This window comes from Battus philenor, unplaced genomic scaffold, assembly GCF_028537555.1.
Source record: "Battus philenor isolate CCGP_79_NKW_IND1 unplaced genomic scaffold, ilBatPhil1.0.hap1 SCAF_30, whole genome shotgun sequence".
In the NCBI taxonomy this organism is placed as follows: domain Eukaryota; kingdom Metazoa; phylum Arthropoda; class Insecta; order Lepidoptera; family Papilionidae; genus Battus; species Battus philenor.
Genome location: NW_027181694.1, coordinates 2,775,212 through 2,787,323, shown reverse-complemented (window position 1 = coordinate 2,787,323; position 12,112 = coordinate 2,775,212). Strand labels below are relative to the sequence as shown.

The following is a 12,112-nucleotide window of genomic DNA, read 5'->3' as shown; positions in this document are numbered from 1 at the left end:
AGAAAAGGACCAATATTAAGCCACTTCCGCACATGCAGTCGTACAACAAAGTGCACCGCCTGCCAACCCGCTGATAAATGCGCATGCGGCAAACAATGCGAATTACACAACTGCCACTGTCAAATCACTCAACACGTGTTTCACCCCTCTACGGCGCATCTTCAGGAGTTATGTTACACCGATTAGTGCCAAACACAGTCACTTTATTGATGACAAAAGAAAAGATATGATATATTTAGTATATTTGACTTTGAATTAAACATTTAATTTCATTAATTATTTAATTATACATTATATCACTCTGTATAGTTATTTTGGCAAATAATCGTAACTATAAACAATGTCTATAACTGACATATCGGTTTATACAACAGTTTTTTGCTGTGAACTAAATATGTAATGTATTCCCAGTATTCATTGCCGGAATAAACCAACCTTGATCTCGAACTGCGCTTGCCAGGACTTCGTCGAAATTAAAAAAAAATAAAACAACATGATGGGTTTATGTATTTATTTATTCACGCTTTTTACAATCTTTGTTATGGCAGATCAAAGGTGGTGCAGAGATAATTTGTCTTATAAAGTTGATTAATTATATGAACTTATAAAAACACACGTTTTGAGGGAACGGCCGCCTGACCAAGTAAAGTATGGGCGAACCTATGTTGGAGGTCATGAAGGCTGTGCCGGAAAAGGACTAATCGGACTGTTTCGAGGACTGGAAAATAGCGTTTGCAAGAGTGTTTTATCGGAAGGGACTTTTTGATTACAGTACTTATATAACAATTATACAATATAGAGTAAAAAATTAGGTATTAAAAAGGCTATACAAATGCGTTATCGACGGGTTAGTCCAAAACGGAGTATCCTTGTGGTTCGTCACTTCATGAAGCGTCAGCCGTAGAGATCTAAGAGCCGGCTTCCAAAGCCGATAATAGCATGTAGCTTCGCTAACTAAACTTTAAGTAAAAGTTTAAGGATAAGTAAAGGTAAGTAAAGGATAAGCGCCCTACCCTATACAGCTATAATTAAGAAAAGGACCAATATTTAGCCACTTCCGCACATGCAGTAGTAGTAGTGCAACAAAATGCACCGCCCGCCAGCCCGCTGATAAATGCGTATGCGGCAAACAATGCGAATCACACAACCGCCACCGCCAAATTACTCGTGTTTCACCCCTCCACGGGGCATCTTCAGGAGTTATGTTACACCGATTAGTGCCAAACACAGAGTCAGCTATAATTTGCAAATGGGTAGCAGTATAAGCATAGGAATACGAGGTATAATACAGACAACATGAAAACGTGTACAAGTGAACCGTGACGGAAGGATAACAAGGTGATTTATTTTAGTGGGATACTAGCGATTTGGTCGGAATTGAAATTGGTAGTACTAACGCAATACTTCGCTAATTTGCACATTCGTAGTGTTAGAGAGAGAGAGGCAAATATGGGTCCTCTATTAGAGTGGTACATGGACTTCGCTTTTTCGAGTTCAATTCACACGACTACAATTTTAATAAATTTTTATTTCAACAACCTTTTGCCATCTAGCATACAAGTTTTCAATGCCGGAGCGGCAAAAATTAATCGGGTTTTCTGTGAAATATGTGGACAGAAACGACATTACTCTCAGGTCCCCCTAATATTATTTAAGTGCAAATAAATTTTAGAACTATTCACACCAGCTATTCCGATCTGTATTCTGTAGTTATAAATACATTTATTTTAAAAAAGATCCTATAGTTTATATCTATCAATGACCATTGGATATTTTTATTAACTTTGCAATTATCGAGTTGATATTTATAACAGTGTTAAGTAATAACTTATTTGCACTTAAACATGTCGGTATATATTTAATGGAATCAGGCGTTACCTCGCGGAAGTCCATCCTAAGTAAGAAAAGGACCAATATTTAGTATGTATATGTCTGAATGTGTATGTTATATGTCTGAATATGTCGAAATACAAACAAAACCATGTTCATTACAAGAGAACTATTATAGTTAACAAGCAAATCTTTATTGAAGTACTTGTAGATTTAATAGACCAGTTTTCGGTGATATGAGAGATATCATTTCATTTCTATATTTTGTTAATAACTTCATTAATAAATATATTATACTTTATTAATATTAATATCCATACTAATATATTAGGGGGACCAGAAAGTAATATCGCTCTCTTAAATTTAATTCACACGACTACATTTTAACAAGTTTTTATTTCTTGTGAACAATATATTCACCTTATTTATTTATTTTATTTAATATTCTTTATTGTACACGATAAGATACATAATATACAGATACAATAATATACACAAAAGTACAATGGGCGGTCTTATCACTCAAGGCAATCTCTTACAGACAACCATAGTAAGGAAAAGATAAAAGTACTTATAAAGGGTAGTTCACGTGTACAAAAAAAATACATATTCACAAACAAATGAACTTAAACATACAGACATACGTATATAACACATATACTCATAATAAAAAAGGTTTAATACATATTATAAATATAATACAATAATAAATAAAAACATCAAACTGATTTGGATCGCACTTGCCTCGGATAAAATTAAAAAACAGAGGAAGAAAAAGTAACGAATGAAGGTATGAATAATCATAGATCTAGTAAATAATTTTTAACCATTTTCTTAAAAATAGGTAGTGTCTTGGCACGTCTTATTGTCAGCGGTAAATCATTCCAATTATTATTAATAAATTCCATTCCACCTTAGTTATCAACAACCTTTTGCAATCTATACGAATCGTCAAAGTCAGAGCGGTCAATATCAATCGTTGTTTATTTAAATATGTCAACAGAAACGACAATACTTTCCGATCTCGCTAATACTTTCAAATAAGGCTTTGTTAGCATCAATAACCTAGTTCATGTTTGTTACAGATTTAAGAAACTCTGGCGCTGAAAAGACGTCCTTATGTTCAACCACCTTCTAATTATGGGAAGTGCAGAGAGACCTGACGTTAAACCACATTTACCAATGGCGGAAAGCGACAAGAAGTCAATTAAAAGCATCCTGAAGAAGCCATTCCAGGCTCTCTTCCAGAAGGAGAGAAAGAAAGATAAGAAACAAGTCGTCGTAGCTGAGAAAAACGATGCAAAATCTCCCGCAAAAGTCACACCGGTACGGACACTTCTGGAAAAGTTTCAGAATTTAGAAATAGAAACGAAAGAAGAAGAAGAAGATGAATTCGCAAACTTTTCCCATCAAGTAGTAGAAGAAGAGAAAGATAGAGCTCCGGTACGAACGGACTCGCATTCTTCAGAAGACAGCGGCTTTTCTGAAAAGTGTCCTGATACAAGTTTAGAAACAGAGAAAGAGGAAGAATTGATAGAATCGTTAAAAGAACTGAAAGTAAATAATGATGATAAAGTGAAGAAGAAAAAGAAAATTCAGAACGTATTCATATCAAGGAAACCTGTTAGGAATAAAGTTAGTGATTACGGAGCGACCTCACATCCTTATAATCCTGGACAGGAGAAGGCATCGGAAAACGTTTATAGACAGGTAAGACAAAATGCGTAAAAATATTGTACGTTATTTAAATAAATAAACATGTTTAAACACATTCAGACAATAGAATATTATATAACGAAACATACAATGATAAGTTGCGATGTTTGTCATGAATTGACTAAGCGTGAACGAAAAGTGAATAAATAATAAAATTGGTTGGGACTGTCAATACAATAGTACAAGCACATTCACATCATGAGCAATGGTTTCTAAATTCATTGTTAAACTATCCACTATACGACGTTGTGTTTTCACACGTATTTCTGGTTTTACTTGAACGACATCGCCATTATTGCAACCACAGGATATTACTTACATAGACCTCCCCCAAACCAATTGAAAGTGTGTTCTGCATATTAAAGTTTCTCAAGATATCTTAGACTTTAATTTTCTTAGTTTTAAATATAAAATTAAAAGTATATTAAGTAATATAATAATATACTGTATAAGTATAATATATACTATACTATGTAGTGTACTAAAGTAATTAAGTAATATAGAATTAAAAGTATATTAAGTAAGCAGCGCTTGATAAGTACATAGTTCAGTCTTAGGTAGATATGGTGGTGGAATCGGTGGCAGAAATGGTGGTGTATATGGAGAAATAGGGCGGGGACGTAACGGTGGTAGTGCCGGTGATGGTGATAGGCAGTCTGATCATGTTTTCTACCCACGGGTAAAAAACATGACTAGTATATAATTTACCAACGAAAACTTTTGTTACTTAGAATGGAATTTCGCAAAATAACGCCTGAATCCATTAGATATAAAAGTGTATTAATAAATATATCTTATTGCAGAGTTTTTAGTTGATAGAAATGCGTGTTACTTGGTTTGTTGACTTTTTACTTGATTGATTTTATGATGTACACTTCAAAAATTGTTGAATTACATTTAAAAGAGCATCTGTTGAGTTTCTGGTCGGCTCTTAGCAGATAATCTGCCATTGGTAGCTTACTACGTATAATGTTAAAAGAATGGACGATTCACAAGCGCATATAAATGCGTACACCAACACCTCACTTTGCGTCGTTTCATTTTGCGTTTTTTTCGAAGTTGCGTCGCTGCTTAATTAGCGCTAATTTTCACTGTACGTCGTTAGATTTTCGAGGTTGCGTTGTTTTTGGTTAGTCTTTAATTTTTTTTCTAAAAGATGGTGACACTTTTGTTTCTAACGCGCCACGCCATCAAAACTCGGGGATACCCTTTCTAACTAAAAATCAACGCAATTTTAATAGTTTTATTTTCACTTTGTTTTAGCTAATTTTAGAGTTCAGTTTCAATTACGTAGTGTGTTGTAGTTTGTTAAAAGAGAATTATAAATTTATATAAATTTTTACCTGTTGTTTCTGGTTACGAAAAAGGTAAATATTATTCAAATTTATTTATTGGCAGAGTAATATTATTTTTTTTTTTAAATGTTTACTTTGTTTAATTTTCTTTTTAAAAAGTTTTATTTTCGTGACTCTGGAACCTGTCTTCTACATGATTTGCTATAGAAAACGACGCAAAGTGAGGTATTGGTGTACTTGAATAAAGATATTTTGAATTTTAATCTGCTACGGTATAGCAATAACTTTCGATAGTCTACGGATCTCCTCGTTTCTAATTCGATGTCATTATAGCAAATACTACTTTAGTGTAAGACAATTTAAAGCTTAATATTCATGTTGACATGGTTTAACTCATGGTTGCACAGACTTATTAAGACTAGGGGCCACTCGGGCAAATCATGAACTGATGGCGGGCCGGCCTCCAGAAGTATAGGTAATTAAATTTTTTTGGTTTTATTCTGGAATAGAATTCAATATTTTTCGAATGTACGAGAGTATTATTTTTGCTGCCGGCGGGCCAACAGTATTCGACTGGCGGGCCGCGGTCTTGGTATCCATGGTTTAACTAGATATATTTTCATTTAAAATCAGGCTATTGCAACAGTAGTCCATATCACAAGGTGGATACCGGCTATCTCCGGCGCTGGTAACGAAAGGGTTAAGATACTATGAGCTTTACAATGATCTGTTTCTAAATTTAAATAATAGAATTGAAATATTTCAATTCTATTTTCAAAGAGTACACGATAGTTGAGAATCTCCGATGTGTTTGTATGACTAACATCTATAAACACGTACAGCATTCCAGACGTTCGCTTATACCTCGAACTCTTGAAACTATATTTATACACACACGCACTTGTAAATATTACTCCCAAATATTACAACAAATTAAGAGGTCCGGAGAGTAATGTTGCATTCTTACGTTAAATTCACGCGACTACATTTTTAACAAGTATTTATTTCTAATCAACAATACATTCACCTTCGTTATCAACAACCTTTTGCCATCTAGTATACAAATCAATGCCGGTGCGGTAGCAAATCAACCGGTTTTTCTGTGAAATATGTCGACAGAAACGACATTACTTTCCGGTCTCCTTAATATTTTTGTTGGATAGAAGAACCCACATAACTCTTCCTCTAGATTAGAGGTTCCCAGATTTTTTTATCAAAGACAACAGACACTAGTTCTGATAGATACCATGCAGCTAAATTTCTACCATATCAGTCGCTTTCTTAAGTTAAATTCACACGACTACATTTTTAACAAGTTTTTATTTCTTATCAACAATATATTCACCTTCGTTATCAACAACATTTTGTCAAGTATACAAATCAATGCCGGAGCGGTAACAAATCAAAAACGACGTTACTTTCCAGTCCTCTTGATATATTTTCACATGATTCGTGAAGGTACTTGACATTACGGGTTGGCGAGTGCAGACGAAAGGCCTAATCTCATCTCATCATTCTCTTATCTGGAAAGCAATTAATTGTTATTACAAAAAAAATATCTTTGTGTACTGCACAAATTCAATTCATAGGTATAGGACATGAATTTCAAATCTAAATGCGGAATAAAAATCGATTTTGCAAACTATACATCGCTACTTGATAACAAGCGTGCACCTATACCTATATTCAGTGGCGTACCTAGGGGGGGGGGCGGTGGGTGCGGTCCGCACCGGGCGGCACTTGCCTTGGGGCGGCATTTTTTGTATTTACTTATAGTTGTAAAAAGCAACTTATTCATTTCAAATTTATTTTCTTTCTTGAATAATAAATGATTATTAGAAGAAGAAAATAGTAAAACGAGATCAGATGCTGGAATATTACTCAATTCTATGCAATCTTTTTCTTTTCTATGTTACCTTCATTTATGGGAACCCGTCTTTTTGGAAATTAAGGACGCTCAAAAATACTTGTAAGTAAAAGGGTTGAATGTCCACCAATGACATAAAATATAAAACTAAATTCTTTGCAAACACATTTCATGGAACAAAGAGATACGCTAGTACAAAACGCTGTTATAGCAGCCAAAATAATTTGTGAAGAGTTGGAGATATCGACTGAGCGTTGAGTTAGAAGGAGAAAAAATATGAGTGGGGAAAATTCGACGTGGAGACGTGGGGCTATCCTTACAAGAAGAAGTACGAAGAGAAATGTTTTCATCTATGGACAGAATTATAAAGGAAATAAAAGAACGCTTCGATCAGTTGCATGGCCTTGTAAGAAAATATTCGTGTATAATACCGTGTAACCTACTAAATGAAGAATTTGAATGTCAAATAAATGACTTGATTGACATTGATAAAGAACAGTTCCATATTGAAAGAAAAAGGATCCTCGTTTTTATGGCTGTACCTACACTAAAAAAAGAGGCAAAACATTAGAAAAAGGGGGAGAAGGGCCCTCTCGATCTGCTAAAATTTATTCAGCAGTATAGGTTGAAAAATTCTGTTCCCAACATTGTAATTTTGTTAAAAAATTTTTTAACAATTTCAATTAGTGTCGCCAGTTGCGAAAGAAGCTTCTCAAAATTTAAGTTAATAAAAAATTATCTTCGTTCTACAATGAGTCAATTAGGATTACAAAATCTTGCAATATTGTCAAAAGAACAAGAAATTACAAATAATATAAATTTTGAGAGCATTATACACGATTTTTCTAGTATGAAAGCTAGAAGAGTAGATATTATATAAATATATTTACGAGTGCATACAAAAATGTCTAAAAAAATTTACTCTGTCTATTAATTAATATTGATTAAATAACTTAATAATTTATTTAAGTGTTAATTATTTATTTATATATTAAAAACCATTATTTGATTGACTTATAATAGAAAGGGCGGCAAACTGGAGATCGCCCCGGGCGGCAAAAGTTCTAGGTACGCCACTGCCTATACTAAGAACTGGACCAAAAATGATATCATCAGAAGTTGCGACAGATATATTTACAACTACTGCAGGTCTTTAAGAATTTCGTTCGAGTTATTAATAGGTTTATATCTTATTAGCGGCTGGTTTTTTATTTTCTCTAGTTGTTGGTATAATTCAAAACATACAACTACACGTTAAAATTTTAATACTCCGTATAGTATAAGAAAATAGGTTTTTGGAGATTGCTGCAAAAAAAAACTAGTGTAAAAAAATATTTGAGTGTAAATGCATTCTTACAATTAAATGATAATAAACATTGCTTGCACCACGATAGATACAAGATATAGAATCTTTGTAACACGCGTGGCTCTCTTCTCTCTATTTTCAGCCGATGGACGCCCATTGCAAGGCGTACATCTCTCTCAAAGATCGCCACTATGACCAGTCTTCCAATACCCTCATCCAGCGACTTCCGGCGATCTATGTCGTTGGTCTATTTAGTGTGGGATATAGATCCCAGAAGAAGCCATGTATACAGATTTATGACTCCACTGGCGACCGCTCATCGCACGGAAAAACGCGTGCGATGCTTTAAAATCATTCACCACACTTCCTACCGTCCGTTACGTAAATGGCGACGGCCTCTCGACGCTGCCGCCGCGAACAGCGTGGGCGATCCGAGGTAGGATCAGTATCCTTCCTTGGATTACTGAGTGGTCCACGCTGCCCTCCACACTTAACTCCTCATTCAGTACACTATCAGTAACACTTACTAGACTGTTTGGCACTAATCGGTGTAACATAACTCCTGAAGATGCCCTGTGGAGGGGCGAAACACGTGTTGAGTGATTTGGCGGTGGCGGTTGTGTGATACGCATTTATCAGCGGGCTGGTGGGCGGTGCATTTTGTTGCATGACTGCCGCTGCATGTGCGGAAGTGGCTAAGTGTTGGTCCTTTTCTTGCTTAGGATGGACTTCCGCGAGGTAACGCCTGATTCCATTAAATACTGACTAGACAGACGTACTTAGGCGCGCTAGCCGCGTGTTCTACCGGCCTACTGGGTCGCGCTGGGTTTGTGTCCTCGAGGGCTGGCTGGGTGAGCCCCGCTGCTACTATCTCGCGGCCACTACCTGTGTGACTTCCTCTTCCTCCCGCCGAGTGCTGATACGGGTTCGGAAACTAGAACCCTTTAATTTTATATAGTTCACGGACCCCTCCGTTCCGTGAACTCGTTTCCGATGAAGCTGTAAAAGCCGCAAGGCTAACAGCAAAAACTTCACATGGGACAATAGACAATAGACTTGTGATCACCACTTAAACTTAAGGCCCCAACGGCTATCAGTTGTAAGAGCAATGTGCCACGTACACTGCTACTTCAGATGAACAATTCTTGGTATTCCATTTCTAGATCAATCTCGCAGCGAAACACCAAGCATAGCTCTCTCTATTGCTCTCTTGGCGACCTTGAGACTTCTGATGAAGCCTGTCGTAAGCGACCACGTCTCGGATCCGTATCTCATCACCGGCAACACACATTGATCAAAGACCTTCGTCTTCAGACAATGTACATCACATATTAGGCACACCTAACTACCTAGATATATATAATTCAGATTTTGTGTCGAGACCATAGATTATATCGTAATGTTTAGTAATACGCACGTTTTAAAGTTCACGTTTCTTGTGAATAATACAGTGTTTTTAGGCCAGATGGTTAATGTAGATATCTATGCTATCGCGTTGTAGAATTCCACGTAAAATTATTCACCGTTCGTGTGTTTACAATGAATTCGTATCGAAGCTAAGATAAACTTTGGCAACGCTCTGAGAAATACATACATATATAAAAACAAACCAAACTTCTTCGTAGTATGATATCTCGACATTCTCCTGGTAAACTGAATCAATATCTCTTTCGACACTTGGAAATACTACCTAGTATATATTTACATTAGTTCCACTAGACGCTTGTATTTGTTTCGGTAGATATACAAGATTATACCTTATAATTTTTTTATTGATGACCTTCTCAATATGTTACAATTTGATTAAAACTGCATTCCTCAAAAAAGATGTTTAATTTGCGCTCCAAATACTGCTGGCCAGTATCATTTTGGCAGCGTATAAACTGTCTCAAGTGACTTTAATATTGTTCCAACGTCCACCAATTTTTATTCACCCTTGAGATATCATGAGAAATCCACGATGCCAAGGAAAAGGTGGAATAATAAAAGTTACTCCGTATCCAGGTCCTCGGTAATAAAGAGAAGGATACATGAAAGATGTAGAAGAACAATAATACAAAAACCATTCATCGCCATAATTCCAGTTATAGGATGTTCACTGTAGGTATAGGCCTTCCCTGAGCATTTACAACGAGACTGGATAAAAGCCTGCATCCAGAACTATAAGTCAGCTTTGAAAAGGTCGTTTGTCCCCCTAGTTGTAAGTCATAGGCCTATATAGCCTACCTACTCTCTCTAGTGTCACTTCATCTTTCCAATCCACAGGGCTGTCCGTTACATACGAGGGCCAAACTGAAAATTTTTAGAACTGGCAACTTAAAAGCATTATATTAAAAAAATAAGTTTAAATTTTAAAAATAGAACTCTTTACCAATAATATTGAGTATACATTTCATTCATTTGTCATTTGTTTTACGATTTGGCGGCAAATTGAAAATTGTCTGTGCACGTCAGAATGAATTTAAGCCGAGAAAATTTTCGTGCAATGATTTTTTATGACTTTCGATGTCATATAAGTCAACAAGAAAGTTATGATAGACTTCGATTGGTTTTTCACGATGAAGCCCCATCTCGTGCCACAGTTTACAACTGGTTTAATGAATTCAAACGTGGTCGAACTAATCTCACCGATGATTTGCGTGAGGGACGGCCTTCTACAGCGACGACTGAAGACTATATCAGTGTTGTGCGGCGTATGATAGAGACTGACAAAAGAGTGACCTATCAGCAGATTCGGACAAGTCTAGGCATAGGTATGAGTCAAGTGCACAAAATCCTCCATGAACATTTAGCGGTCAGGAAGCTTTGTGCCCGCTGGATACCGCATAATTTGACCGAGGCTCAAAAACTCCGCCGTGTTGATTGGTGCCGAGAAATGATCCAAAAATTTAACGGAGGTGACTCAAATGCTGTGTTCGACATACTAACGGGTGACGAAAGCTGGATTTACTGTTATGATCCGGAAACCAAAAGACAGTCTGCTCAGTGGATGTTTCCTTCCGAAGAGTTGCCAACTAAAGTGAAGAGAGGTCGAAGTGTTGGAAAAAAGATGGTGGCCTCGTTCTTCGGAAAGACAGGTCATTACGCGACAGTTGTCTTAGAGGATCAGAAAACGGTTAATGCAGAGTGGTACACTAACAACTGTTTGCCACTTGTCTTGGAAAAAGTTCGAGAGAAACGACCTCGCAGCAGGATCCTCCTTCATCACGACAATGCCTCGTCGCACACCGCCAGGCAAATGATCGACTATTTGGCGACCTCAGACGTGGAATTACTGGGTCACCCGCCGTATAGCCCCGACCTCGCACCCTGCGATTTTTATTTATTCCCGAAAATAAAAGAAAAACTTCGAGGAAAACATTTTATGGACGCCGAAGAAGCAGTGGCTGCGTTTCAAAACGCCGTCGAAGAGACCCCTAAGGCCGAGTGGGCATGGTGCTTTTCTCAATGGTTCCATCGAATGCAGCGATGTATTGATGTAAATGGACGCTATTTTGAAAAGTTATAATAAAACTAATAACTTGCTAGAATGCTTAGTTTTTGATTTTCTAAGAACTTTCAGTTTGACCCTCGTATGTTCGTCTATAGCAGAGTTCCCCAAAATTTTTTGTGTCGTAGACTCCTTGCCATGTTTTTCCGTGTTGGGTAGACACCCTACTTACCTGATATTGATTTCCTGTAAATTTCTAACTGTAGTGAAGTTTAGTGTTAAAAACTTAAAGTAAAAACACATGTTAATTTATACATTTATTAATTGAATTTAAATTAAAACTACTCAAAATAAAATTTTGTATCAGTTATGTAAAACATACGTAACATTAAATAAACAAAAAATAAACTATAAATTAAATAATATAAGCAATAAGTCAAAATTTTTAGTGGGAAAGATGAACCTGATGCTTTGAAAGTAAATTATCAACATTTGGTATCAATTTTGTAATAATCTTAAATCTCCTCAGCTAATGATGTCCAGTCTGATTCTTTTTTTCGTTAGGAGATTGGTAACAGCGCTGAACCCCGTTTCCACTAGGTATGACGATGGAAAGGATATTAAAAATTTCCTTGCTATATTCCATAATACATATACATATAACATAT

General features: G+C 36.2%; 1 protein-coding gene across 1 annotated transcript in view; it reads left to right on the top strand.

Moving 5' to 3' along the window:
* The window catches only part of LOC137927489 (uncharacterized), a 93,842-nt gene that overhangs the window by 60,866 nt on the left and 20,864 nt on the right, over positions 1 to 12,112 (top strand). Inside the window, exon 2 of the mRNA XM_068771305.1 lies at positions 2,916 to 3,540. Coding sequence (XP_068627406.1) covers positions 2,950 to 3,540 — 591 coding nt within the window. The 5' untranslated portion in view covers positions 2,916 to 2,949. The remainder of the gene's footprint in view (positions 1 to 2,915; positions 3,541 to 12,112) is intronic.